General features: G+C 41.1%; 1 protein-coding gene across 1 annotated transcript in view; it reads right to left on the bottom strand.

Moving 5' to 3' along the window:
- Positions 1-10,588, bottom strand: part of ADGRG4 (adhesion G protein-coupled receptor G4) — a 115,612-nt gene extending 105,024 nt beyond the window's left edge. Inside the window, exons 1-2 of the mRNA XM_021718658.1 lie at positions 10,465-10,588; positions 8,404-8,482 (exon numbers count right to left, since the gene is read on the bottom strand). Of these exons, the coding sequence (XP_021574333.1) occupies positions 8,404-8,473 (70 nt within the window). The 5' untranslated portion in view covers positions 8,474-8,482; positions 10,465-10,588. The remainder of the gene's footprint in view (positions 1-8,403; positions 8,483-10,464) is intronic.
- Between the last annotated feature and the right edge of the window lie 3,771 nt (positions 10,589-14,359).

Consider the following 14,359-nt stretch of genomic DNA (forward strand, 5'->3'; position numbering starts at 1 on the left):
GAGACCTCATCTCTACAATAAATCAAAAAAGTAGCCGGGCGTGGTAGCGCGTGCCTGTAGTTCCAGCTACTTGGAAGGCAGAGGCGGAAGGATCGCCAGAGCCCAGCAGGTCGAGGCTGCGGTGGCTGGGAGTGTGCCACTGCACTCCAGTCTGGGCTACAGAGTGAGACTCCAACTCACAAAAAAAAAACCAGTTTTTTAGGTATACCATAACAACATATTGCAAACTAGGTGGCTTAAACAACAGAGAAGTATTATCTCACAGTTTTGGAGGCTAACAGTTTGAGGTCAAGGTTTTGGCAGGGTTGTTTCCTTTTGAGGACTGTGAGGGAGAAATCTGTTCCATGTGTCTCTCCTAGTTTTTAGTAGTTTTCTGGCAATATTTGGTGTTCTTGGTCTATAGGCACATGACCCTAATATCTGCCTTCATCTTTACATGGAGATCTTCCTATGTACATCTCTGTGTCCAAATTTCCTTTTTATTTGTTTTATTATTTTTTTTTTTTTTTGAGTTGGAGTCTCACTCGGTTGCCCAGACTGGAGTGCAGTGGCCGTTCCCGGCCACCGCAGCCTCAACCTGCTGGGCTCCGGCGATCCTTCTGCCTCAGCCTTCCAAGTAACCGGAATTACAGGCATGCACTACCATGCCCGGCTGATTTTTTGATTTATTGTAGAGATGAGGTCTCGCTGCCCAGGCGGGTCTTGAACCCGCGGGCTCAGGCAATCCACTCACCTCTGCCTCCCAAAGGCACGGGATTACAGGCTGAGCCACCGAGACTGCCTCAAATTTCCTTTTTATAAAAACACCATTTACATTGGATTACAGATCTATCCTACTCCAGTATGACCTCATCTTAACTAATTACAGTTGCAATGACATTATTTCCAAATAAAATCACATCCTGAGATACTGAGGGTTAGGACTTCAACATATGAATTTTGGGAAGACACAATTCAACTCATAATACTGTGTAAGGCTCAAGATCCATCTAACCACCTGGTAATACTTATCAGAAGAAGAGGAGGCATAGCAGATGTAGGAGAAAGGGCCCATCAGAGAAACTGACTGTGCTTATACTTTGAAGAATATGGCTGGCCACTCTGAGTGTAAGCATTCTGCCAAGGGTGCTCCATGCCCAGCTCAAATGAGAAATGTCACCACCTACTCATAAAAGGGGAATGGACACTCATTTTTATATTATATGAAGCCTTTACCTGAGCAAGGGGTCTTCTGGTGCTTCTGGTATCACAAATCCTTGTAAATCAATGTTCTGGAGTGCTGAAAAACATTGTAGACCAGATCCTGGTCTAGCAGCCCCATGGTTGTCTGAGTAGACATATCAATAGGTGCCTGATACTGGGTAGCTCCATTTCCCACATCATCATGGCCATAATGTGAATGACCACAGAGAAACAGAGTTACTATCTAGTTCTCTGTGGTCACTGCCACCCACTGCTACCACTTCCCACTGGTCTTATGTGTAACCAGGCTAATCCATAGATAAACCAGATCTGCTGTTTTTAGAAGCATCCAACTCCAAGCCTTATTTCTGTCAGTAATATCCAGTGACAGAGTTGTCCAACAAATCCCCACCTCCAGTACGGAGGCTGATGACTCTATGTGTGGTCTGCCAAGAGTTCTTTTTGGAACAGAAGGCAGAAGAATTGCCCTCACATAGGTCATGTGATTGTTCCTTCAAATCTTAGAATCAAGACCTATGTCTCACCCAACAAAATGGATGTCTTTACTCATAAAGCTAGAAGTTCCCTGAAAAATTCATTTACTCAACAAAGATGATCACTGAAGATCGACTATGTGTCAGTGTTAGAGTGTTGTAATAGACTAGACCAGACAACAAGGCCCCAGGTCTTGTTGGCTTACATTTCAGGGAGAGATGCAGTCAATAAACAAGTAAAGAAAAAAATTACAAATCACAAAAAGTACCCTGAAGGAAATTAATAAATTGATAAACTACGTAATGGGAAAAGCAGGGTTGAGGGGAATAGGAATAGCTTGATTTGATAGGATAGTTAAGAAAGGCCTCTCCAGCCCAGGCAACTTGACGAGACCTTGTCTCTACAATAAATCAAAAACATTAGCCGGGCATGGTAGCGTGCACCTGTAGTTCTGGATACTTGGAAGGCTGAGGCGGAAGGATTGCCAGAGCCCAACAGGTCGATGCTGGAGTGGCCATGAGTGTGCCACTGCACTCCAGTCTGAGTGACATAGTGAGACTCCAACTCAAAAAAAAAAAAAGAAATAAAGACCTCTGAGGAAGAATCATTTTAACTTCGTCCTAAGGGATTGAAAAAAAGAAGGGGGTTACAAAGATGCAGAGTAAGAGTAACCCAGGCATGGATAAAAGCATGTGCATAGTCCTTTTGGTGGGAGTATGCATGGCGTGTTCCAAGAATAGCGGGAAGCCAGTATGTCTGGAGGGAGAGAGAAAGCATGGTAGGAAATGAGTCCCAAGAGGCAGTGGAAGAGCAAATCATGTAATGCTTCTTAGGTCTTTTTAAAGAGTTTGAATTATATTCTAACTGTGATGGAAACTTACTGGCAGGTTTTGAGTTAAAAAATGAAATGATCTGACTTGCTATGTTAAAGAATGACTCTGAGCCGGGCTCGGTGGCTCAGCCTGTAATCCCACGCCTTTGGGAGGCTGAGGTGAGTGGATTGCCTGGGCCCGCGGGTTCGAGACCCACCTGGGCAGCGAGACCTCATCTCTACAATAAATCAAAAAATCAGCTGGGTGTGGTAGCGCATGCCTGTAATTCCGGCTACTCGGAAGGCTGAAGCGGAAGGATCGCCGGAGCCCAGCAGGTCGAGGCTGCGGTGGCCGGGAGCGGCCACTGCACTCCAGTCTGGGTGACAGAGTGAGACTCCAACTCAAAATAAAGAAAGAAAGAAAGAAAGAAAGAAAGAAAGAAAGAAAGAAAGAAAGAAAGAAAGAAAGAAAGAAAGAAAGAAAGAAAGAAAGAATGACTCTGGCTGATGTGCTTCGAATATACTAACAGCGCAAGAGTAGAAGCAGGGAGACCAGTTAAGAGACTGTTGAAGTCATCTGACAGAAGATGATGATGGCTCCACCATGGCAGAGATAGGAAAGAAAGAAAGAAAGAAAGAAAGAAAGAAAGAAAGAAAGAAAGAAAGAAAGAAAGAAAGAAAGAAAGAAAGGAAAGATAGTGGTCAGATTTGGGCTATATTTTATGATTTCCAGCATGAACTGGACTCAGTGGGTTAGATGTGGAGAGAGAGATAAAGGAAAGGATGTAATATGGACCCTCGGTTTGGGTAATGGAGTGTACAAAAGAACCATTTTCAGAAGAGGAAACACAGCTGATGTAACCAGGAAGTGGAATTACTAGGTCCTCTATCTCCCTACCAAAGTCTCTAAGCTGTGACGATTACAGATCCCATAAACTCTGGCCTACTTGGCTAACTCAAAAGTGTCTAGGTAATAAAAATCCAAGCTAGGGATCTTGTGGCCCCCCTCCACATCTGGGAGGCAAACAACATGAGGAAAATAGCATTTCAGACCTCCTCTTCAGCCTATGCAATTCCCCATCATATTTTCACTGTTGGTGAAGGGTGATTAATATGTTCTGGCCTAGCCAGGCTCGGTGGCTCAGCCTGTAATCCCACACCTTGGGAGGCTGAGGTGAGTGGATTGCCTGAGTCCGTGGATTTGAGACTCGCCTGGGCAACTTGGCAAGACCTCATCTCTACAATAAATCAAAAAATTAACCGAGTGTGGTAGCGCGTGCCTGTAGTTCCAGCTACTTGGAAGGCTGAGGCAGAAGGATCGCCGGAGCCCAGCAGGTCGCGGTTGCAGTGGCTGCTCCCGGTGACAGAGTGAGACTCCAACTCAAAAAAAAAAATGTTAATCATAAATCTTCATATGACTCAGCAATTACATGCCTACATATATTCGCAAAAGAAATGAAAGCATATGTTCACGCAAAAACTTGTACACAAATGTTCACCACAGTATTATTAATCATAGGCAAAAAGTGGAAACAACTCAAATGTTTATCACTTATGAATGGAACAATATGAGGCATATCCATACAATTGAACATTGAGAATAAAAAGAAATGACCTGCTGGTACTTGCTACACGTGGATGAACCCCAAAAACGTTATCTTAAGTGAAAAACGTCAGACACAAAAGGTCACATATTTATATGAAATGTCCAGAGTAGGCAAATCCATAGAGACAAAAAGCAGATTAGTGGGTGCCAAGGACTGGAGGGTTGGGAGAGAAATGGAGAGTATAGAGTTTCTTTGAGAGGTGATGAAAATATTCTGAAATTAGATAGTGATAATGGTTACACAACTCTGTAAATATATTAAGAACCATTAAATTGTGCACATTAAACGGGTGAATTTATGATATGTAATTACATTTCAATAAAGCTGTTTAAAACAAATGTCTTTTCTCAAAGGGCCAGTCTCCCACAGCCTCTCTCAAACAGCACTGTCCAATAAAGCTTTCTGTAATTATGGAAATGTTCTATATCTGCACTGCCCAATATGGTAGCAATTAGCCACCTGTAGCTATTGAGCACTTAAAACATGGCTTGTGTTACTGAGAACTGAATTTTTCATTTAATTTCATTTTAATTAATTAAAACTTAGCCACATGTTGCAAGTAATTACCATATTGGACAGCTCAACTCTATAATTTATACAGAAATTTAGAGTTTTGACTCAAAGTTTATTCTCCACTTCTCCTTTCTCTCCAAAATAAACTCTCAAGACTCAATGGGGCTTTTCTTGAAACCTAGCTATACAAATACCTTTCAGAAGAGTGTTTTTACCTCTACACTCCTACTGCATCCTGACTGACCCTGACCTAGCTGGTCTCTACAGCATCAGAACTGATTTTCTGACGTGGCTCTGGGGCCCTCCTATGTCAAGAGGATTCCTGGTCAGATCGTTTCTGCATATGTGAGAACTTCTCAAGGAAGTGGATTCCAGTCCAGATTGACTATCTAATATAGGAGCAAAAGGTTGCTACTGTAGAGGCTGCCTACCTTCAGCACATGATTATGTGTTACAAAACTCCAACCTCCTGCCTCAAGAATGCTTTAGAACATGCTGCACTCTTTCACTCACCAAAGCCTATCCCACTCCACTTGATGGGTATGTGTGTTATGGGGGAGATTTGAGATAACTACTTTAGCCCTATGTCTGTAACCTAGACCTCTCCACCTACCCATCATGCAGCTATCACACCGTCAATAGCTAGCATTGGTAAGAGAAAAGACCATGTTATTTCTATTCCCCCCAAATTTCTGTGTTGAAGACCTAACCTTTAATGTGATGGCATTGTAAGGTATGGCCCTTATGAGGCAATTGAGTTTAGATGAGGACATGAAGGCGACCCTTTCATGATGGAATTAGTGGCCTTATAGAAGAAGAATAAAACAGTTCTCTTCCTCAGTCATGTGAGGACACGAGGAGAAAGTAGCTCTCTACAAGCCAGAAAGAGAGCCCTCACCAGGAACTGAATCATTTGGCAACTTGACCTCGAACTTCCAAACTCCAGAACTGTGAGGAATAAATGTTTGTTGTTTAAGCTACCCAGTTGATTTTGTTATGGTAGCCAGAGAAGATTAAGATGGAGCACCAGGAAACCAAGTTTTGTAGTCCGAGGCCTTCTTCTCTCATGTGCGCCTTATTATTTACCTCTCGCTTCATTCTGCAACTATTCAGTTCCCGTCTCTTTTTGCTGGCCTTGCTCTCACTCCATAGACTTTATTACAGATTTGGTTTCTCCTTATTGTCTCTTGGCTTTCGTCTACGGACACAGTTTTCCTTCATTCTCTGGTACCATCCAGTTAGAGCATCTCTGAGTCACCCTATGCTTCATGTAGCCTTAATTTCTCCTCCATAATGACTCTCACATTTGGGAGGCTGGTGATTCATCTGGTGCCTGAAGGGTACTACTAAATCTTAGTTACACTATTGTTTCAAGAACATAGTATTTTTTTTTCCAGGAAGAAAGTAATGAATTTCTCACCAATCAAAGGACAATTATACTTCATTGATAACCTAAAAATCATCGCCTTAACTCATGAATTTGAGACTTAAACAGCCTGGAAAACCTTGTGACTGCTTTAAAGTGACCTCTGCATGTTTAAAATCTGCGCATCTGTCATAATTTTTGCTGATGAATGACATTCCTCACAGAACCCACCCAAACTTTCCAGTACCACACACACTTCTGCTTTCTATTCCATGGCTACACTAGACTCCCATGTGCCTCTAGTCTTACGTTGCTCCATTCCATGTCCCAGGACCCTTCACAAAATCCTACTAGAGTTTGTGTCATATACACCACACCATACAGGTATTTAAAGTTGTATAACTTCAAATTGTGCAAATGTATTTAATCAACACATATGAGAGGGAACTCCCCCCAAACAGAATTTATTTATTTAAAAATTGTGTATTTTTCTTACATAGTTAAACTTCAATCACCTTCAAAGTACTTTCTGTTTGACACAATACACCTATCAAAACGCTTTTTCCACTGCTCAAAACAGCTTTTGAATTCGTCAATTGTGATGCCTTTTATTGCTTATACCATTTTTTATTTCACCTCTTCCACATCGGCAAAACGTTTCCCTTTGAGGACTTTCTTCATCAGGGAAACAAACAAACAAAAAGTCGTTTGTGGCAAGATGGGGTAAATAGTGAGGGTGGAGCACTGGAGTCATGCCGGTTTTGGGCAAAAACGGCTGAACATTCAACACCGGGTGGGCAGGTGCGCTTGTAAATCATCCATCATGAAACAGGCAAACACTTTGAAAGAATCTAAAAAAAAATTCACTGAAGCCAAACACAGCCACTCACAACAATGCTAGCTGGTACACCGATACCAATGGGGTCCTAGAACACTTACCTAAAGAGGGAAGCCTGTATTACAAGGGGCTCACCCTCCAAAAAATAATTCCGGTTTTTGGGGGTCTCCTCTCTTATGTATTGACTGACTAACCTTTGTATCAAGATTTGTATTGGATGTTTTGGATAAAGAAATGGAGAAAATATAGTTTCTTGGGTTTGAAGAAACAAGCAGAGGAAAGATAAATCAACATCTTAGCAGGTAGGCACTGTGACCTGTAGGCTCCATTTCAACCTTTATTATAAGAAACATGATTTCCCATCAGTCTCTGCATTCATCACGAAGCCAGTCAGTGTTTGCTGTTGTCAATGATGATGATTTGGTATTTTTCCAGAAGATTAGCTCTCAATTCTGAGAATTATCCAAATTAAACTTCAGGTCATTTTCATCAGGCATTGTCATTCACTGGCATGTATGACCTTTTAGCTAAAGACTGTTTGCTAAATGAGCAATATAATCAACTGAATTTACTTGATATAAACAAAATTGCAGTTTTATAAGACAACTTTCTAAGTCTCCAAATTATTAGCTACTTCAGTGAACTGCCTTAATCATCTATTCACTGCAAAGTAGAGACAAAGAATCTTATCTTCATTCCTGTCATAGAATCTAGGCAAAGTCCCTTCCAAAAATATGGCTATTTGTCATTGTGAATCAGTGACCAGCTGTTGGCACACCTCAGTTTCCCTGTTTGTATTCTATGATCATTGCCAAATACCTATAATGGCGACAGAAATATAGTATCACAATGCTCCAGGGAGCTTTAAATACAGCGTCATACATGAGAAGAAATAGCCCCAAAAGAAAACCCCAATCTGTTAGGTGTTCATTAACCGCCAAATGGCATTTCAGAGTTTCATTAAGAAATGTCAATTGTGGCCAGGTACAGCAACTTACAACAGTAATCCTGGAGCTTTAGGAGGCTGAGATGAGAGTATTGCTTGAACCCAGGAGTTCAAGACCAGCCTAGGAAACATAGCAAGACCTCGTCTCTACATACAAAATATCAAAAAATTATTTGGGTGTGGTGGCACATGCTTGTAGTCCCAGCTACTCAGGAGGCTGAGGCAGAAGGATCACTTGAGCCCAGGATGTTGAGGCTGCAGTGAGCTGTGAGCATGCCACTGTATTCCAGTCTAGGCAACAAAGTGAGACTACAACTTAAAAAAAAAAAAGAATCAGCAAGGGTACCTGCATGATCAATGTTTATATACCTAACCCTGAATTGTACCCCACATCTTTATAATAAATAAATAAAAAAGAAATGTCAAGAGCAGTAGTCTAAGTTACTGCCTACTTGAAGCCAGTTCTCCATCAGTGGTACATAATAATGAATAAGTTCATTTACTGAAGCTCCAGCTTATCCTACAGTCATATTGACCAAAAGAAGACCATTGAGAATCTCAACTGGCAGTATTCTTCAAATGGTTTATTTTATAACCTAGTATATATGAGACGTTGGAAGAGATAATAAAAATACATTTTCTTACCTGATAGAAAGATGAAACTGGACATGAGAATCAATCCATAAAGTCTCTGATTTGTGATATGTTTTTTCATTGTCTAAATCTGTGTTCAAAAAGTCAGAAATATGCCCAGCTCAGATTCAGAACAAACAATTTCTAAATGTATGTGACCACACTTTTCCTTCTCATCCCACCTAAGGTTTTTCCCTTTTGCTAAAAACCATGTCAGACAAATCCCAGATAGTTTCTCCCTATGTGCTTACCTGAGTTATCCAGCCTAGCTGAAACCTCACTAATTGATTTATATGTACACTTGCTCACTAAATTTCACTGACTCTTACCGTGTGCCAGCCACTGTGTTGCCACTGGGAATACAGTGCTGGGACGACAAGACAGAGATACCTCCTCTCGTAGGTCAGTTAGCCCAGTGGGGAAGATAGGCATTAAATCCACAATTACAAAATGTGATACAGTAAACCCTAATGCACACACTCCATTCCAACTATTTTCAGTTTTAATGACCTTAAACTTTTTAGAGGAAGGCTATGTAAGATCTTGTTAACAAAAGAAACTCATCAAATTATTCCTGTTTTCAAAGCAGATCTATTTAGAGAAACTTGACTACCATTTCACTATATTTAACCACTTCTCTCCTTAATTAATTGTAACTAAATCTTCTTATGAGGGAAGCACACTGAAAATCCTTCCTTTTCTCCAAGAAGAGTGATGTAAAAACTGCAAATCCTACCAAAACAAGTTACAGAAACTTGGCAGTAATGTGCGTATAGGCATTTTTATTTTAAATAAAATACACTTCTGAATGATTTACTACTGATTTAAGTATTTCCTTGCCTATAGGATAATGCAACATATTGTGTGTCTTTCCACTTTTAAGTGGGATTTGCTGTGAATACTCACTTTACATTTAATGCAACAGAAGCCAATTAGGAAATCAAATGAATCTTGGACTGGCTATGATCACCAGTCATTAATCAGGCTCTTCATATTTACCAAGTGTTCTACTGCCATTCTCATTAGAATAATAAGGGAATTTGTATGAGTTGGATGGATTTTCTAAACTACAAGCTTAGAAGTAAGGGAGTGTCTAAATCTTTTATGACTTGCAAGATGAAATGCAGCTTAAATTTATAGTGCTATAAGGGCTTGACTGGGAATCAGTAACTAGCTGTGAGACCATACATATTTCTGTTCTTTAATTTCCCTGGGTCTCAGTTTCCTTATCTGTAAATATGGAGATAATAATCTGCCTATTTCCCGGAGCTGCCCTAGAAGAGGATCAAATGAGATGATATTTCTAAGGCAATTTTCAAAGTCTAAAGTGCTATAGGAATGGATATGATTGCTATCTATAAAATGGAATTTTCAGCAGCAAACAGCCCAATTTATATTTTTCTTCCTTTTCCCCTAAACTTTTATAACAATTCCAAGGTATGTTCAAGAAACTTACCTGGCACTGAGTAAATAACTCATGGGACATTACACAACAGAATACTATGCAGCCATTAAAAGGAATAAGGTAAATCTATATGTCAGGCATAAAAATGTGGGTTGGGGAAGGGGGTGGGGCTTGAGGACATTTCCGTACCATTCTGTGATTCTCTTACAATGAGCATACATTACTTAAATAATTTTTAAAATTGAAGAAAAGGACAAAAGAAGAAAGGGAGGGAGAGAAAGAGGAAAGGAGAGAAGACAGGAGGAAGGGAAAGAAAGAGATAGGAAAGAAGAACTGGAACTAAATAGCTTTCCTTTATACCTCCAATGATTCTGTACTGTTTGATTATTTTACAGTGAGCACACAATACTTTCATCATTTTGAAAAAAAATGAAAGAAGAGGAGGATAAGTAGAGAAAGAAAAGGAGAGAAAGAAAGAGTAGAGACCAAGAACTTACATCTTATACTTCATACAATTACATGCAATTCGGTTCTTTTATGATGAGTATTTGCTACTTTTATAATTTAAGAAATTTTTAAAAGAGAAGGCAAGAAAGAAGGAAAGGAGGAGGAAAGGGAAGGAAGGAAGGGAAAGAAGAATGAAGGGAGGGAGGAAGAGAGACACTTACCTGAGAATTGAACTCTTTATGAACCCCAAATGACCAGATCTGGTCTCCACGTTTGATGTTAAATGGAATAAACAGAAAACAGGAGACTCATCTGCTGGCCATGCCTCAGTCACCTTTTTTTCTGGATCAAATCAGCCTCTCTGCTCTTAGCTTTATGGGGCATATTGACACAGGTAGATCCTCTTTTTGTGGCTTGTAGCACGTCATGGGGCTGCTCTCTCAAGCATAAAATCAGCATGAGCAATGTTCTCAGGTTATTACATACCTGCAATAACACCATTAATTTGAGGGCTCTTTCCCAGTTTTCACTAAAGATTATCTTCAGTTCCTAGCTGATTATTGCTTTAATTAAATTGGATATATTAAATGTGTACTTGCTCACTTAACTAAGGCTCATTTCACTTTATTGAGAAAATGGAGGGGGGGTATTTAGAACTATGAGCAGAAACCAAAGGCCAAGAAAGCATTAGCATGTTCCCATCTCATAGTGTCAGTAAGGTGAAGCTAGCTGTTTACCATTACTGGAAATTCATTCTTCGAACTGCCTTGAAAATAAATAGATTTACTGAACTAGTTTTATGTTGTTCTCAAGAAGGGGATGTAGTCTTTGTCCCAGAAGGTGTCATTACAGCCCCTTTAGGGTGATGAAAATATCACCAAATCCCATGAAAGATTTCTAGATGACCCCCATCAGCCTCCACACTTCACAGAGGAGGAGCTTGAGGTCCAAAGGGCAGAATGACTTGTCCAAGGTCATAGAGCTTGAGAAATGCAGAGCAGGAGCTAGAACCAACTGCATTTTCCTCACCGTCTCATGCCTTCAATGGAAAAATTCAGTCTAATAGGAGGCTGAGTCAGCCAATCTGCAGGCCAGGATTCTCCACGGGGGAGGGGGAAAGGAAGAGGTATATCAGAATTACCCATGATTTGCCCCCAAACCCACAAACTGTGATCAGTATGGTGGATAAGAGCCCAGGCTTTACAGAAAGAAGCTTGAGTGTGAATCCCAGCTGTGTGATTTAGGGGCAGTTCCCTAACCTCTCTGGAGCCCCCAATGTCCTCATTTGTAAATCGTGGATCATGGAGCTCACTTCATATTGCTGTGAAGATGTGTAAAGTGCTTGGCCCAGTGCCTGGCACCAGGGTCTAGTGCTACTACTCCTGTCTAGGACTCCACTCCCTCTTCTTTCCACTAAGCAGGAGACTTCAATTTTGTGACCTGCTCCCCACACGGGGCCACACAGCTTATAAGAGGATGTGGAGCCATTGCCAAGGAGCATCTTGGTGCTCCCCTGGCATGTGTTCATATTCCATACCATGCCTGCTCATTGGTTTGTCTCTCCCACAAACACTAAGCTCTGGAAGGGCAGGAACTCCACGTTATTCAGTGGTTCATATGCTGACCGGCACATAGATGGTGCTCAATCAATATCTCATAAACAATTGACTACAACCCATTCAAACGTCTGCCCTATCAACTTTCGGGCTGATCGCATGCCCCCCGTACCCTAACAAGTGACTAAACGACTATGCCTTTCTTCCCTACTAAAGTGTAAACTTTCTGAGGACAGGAAAACACTGGGGTTACATAAGAGTGCACACTACCCCAGGAGTTAGCACAGTGCCTGACACATAGTAGGTCCTTAATGAATATTTGCTGAATTGAAGAAGATAATTTAGAGAAAAAAAATTCATATAAACCTGGATATGTCATAAAATTTCTCTGGAAGGAAATCCTAGTGAGAATAGTTGCTTCTATAGAGGGAGACTGAGGGATCTTGAGTGAGAGGAAGACCCAGTTTTCACTGAATATGTTTTTCTACTGTTAGACTCTTAATCATCATATATAATTTTTCAAAGAAAATCCTGGCCGGGCTCGGTGGCTTAGCCTGTAATCCCAGCACTTTGGGAGGCCGAAATGAGTGGATTGCCTGAGCCCACAGGTTTGAGACCCGCCTGGGCAACTTGACGAGACCTCATCTCTACAACAAATCAAAAATTAGCCGGACGTGGTAGCATGTGCCTGTAGTTCCAGCTACTTGGAAGGCTGAGGTGGAAGGATCGCCGGAGCCCAGCAGGTCGAGACTGCGGTGGCCGGGAGCGGCCATTGCACTCCAGTCTGGGTGACAGAGTGAGACTCCAACTCAAAAAAAAAAAAAAAAAAAGAAAGAAAGAAAGAAAGAAAATCCTTGCTTTGTTAAGAATCCAACATAGCACAAGTGAGATAATTGACTGAAAATGATACTTGTACAAAAAATGAGGAGGTTTAAACTCTTTGGTCAGGAAAAAAAAAATGTCATCTGGGGGACTTCAGTGGCTATCTTCCATTCTGTGGAAGGTTATAAGGAGAATGTTGACCATCTGTTCCCCATATCTACAGAGTAATAGGAAGTGGACTGAAATTGCAGTGGGGGTTGTGAGTTAGACATAAATAAGTCATTATTGACGACAGGAGTTGATAAACACCAGAAAAGACTATCACGGGATGTTATGAGCCACCCATCCCTGGAAACTCAAAGACCTAGATAGCCATATGGCCTGCTGATTTATTTGTCGCTCCCACAGAGAGGCTGAGCTGAGTGACTTGTTGTGACTCTGCCCTCATTTCTGGTACTAGAAACGACCCTTAATCTGTTGAAGGTCCAGGCAGTCATCATTCCCTCTTCCTTTCCCTGGTGTGAGCATCCCACAGGCCAATTGGGAGTGTGACGATTCCCATACAGCATGGCCCCCAACCTCAAGCCAGCTATTGAATTCTGGGCTCAACTATAGAAGCAGCGAAAAATTCAATGCTAGAGGAAAAATAATCTCTGCCGGCAACTTCATAAGAAATTTTGAAAGACAAGTTTAATGATATCTGATTGTCACCTTAAATACTACCATTTGACTGCCTGCCTGCTCGCTGCCATTCCCATGTATATCTTCATGCTTTTACTACATATGTGGGCATCTCTTAACAATATATGGCATTATTTTGTATAATAATACAAAAGTCGCATAAATTTGCATGCTTTTGAACATGATATAAAAAGTATTACACCACAAGAAAGACAGTACAGCATAGTAGCTAATAAAACAGACTCTGAGCCAGGCTCGGTGGCTCAGCCTCTAATCCCGCGCCTTTGGGAGACTGAGGTGAGTGGATTGCTTGAGCCCACGGGTTCGAGACCCGCCTGGGCAGCGAGACCTCATCTCTACAATCAATCAAAAAATCAGCCGGGCGTGGTAGGGCGTGCCTGTAATTCCGGCTACGTGGAAGGCTGAGGTGGAAGGATGGCCGGAGCCCAGTAGATCGAGGCTGCGGTGGCCGGGAGCGGCCACTGCACTCCAGTCTGGGCGACAGAGTGAGACTCCAACTCAAAAAAAAAAAAAAAAAAAAAAAAAAAAAAAAAAAAAAAAAAAGAAAATGTGTAATAATTTGGTTTCTTTTTTAAAATGGAAATTTTCTCCCAGGGACCAAAACTGTGTTGTAAAAGCAGGTTCTTACAGGACTAGCAACTAAAAACAGTAGTGGCCACATGCTGTGTGGTGACTAAATCATTCCAAAGTCAAATGAAAAACCTTGGAAAAAGACTGAAATTCCTGATCTCAACCTGATGAGTGCAAAGAAAGAAATTTATTTGACATTATTTTTTAAATTAAAATCACACATTTCTGGAAACAATTTCCTGTATTGAGAGAATACCCATCTCCTTCCAATTTTGATAAATTGATTACTTCTTTAGATCACTCCTAGTAGAAAGGAGTTTGTTGAATGAGATCTATATCTGTATTTATATTTATGTATATCTTTGTGACCATTTAATGTAATTTGTCTCCCTTTGCAGTGAACCTAGTCAAGGCAGAGGAGAGAAAGTTTCTGCCTAGGTTACACAAGGTGGAGTCAAAACCAGCA

The sequence above is a fragment of the Carlito syrichta genome, unplaced genomic scaffold (assembly GCF_000164805.1).
Source record: "Carlito syrichta isolate Samal-C Ts95f unplaced genomic scaffold, Tarsius_syrichta-2.0.1 Scaffold313184, whole genome shotgun sequence".
Taxonomy (NCBI): Eukaryota; Metazoa; Chordata; class Mammalia; order Primates; family Tarsiidae; genus Carlito; species Carlito syrichta.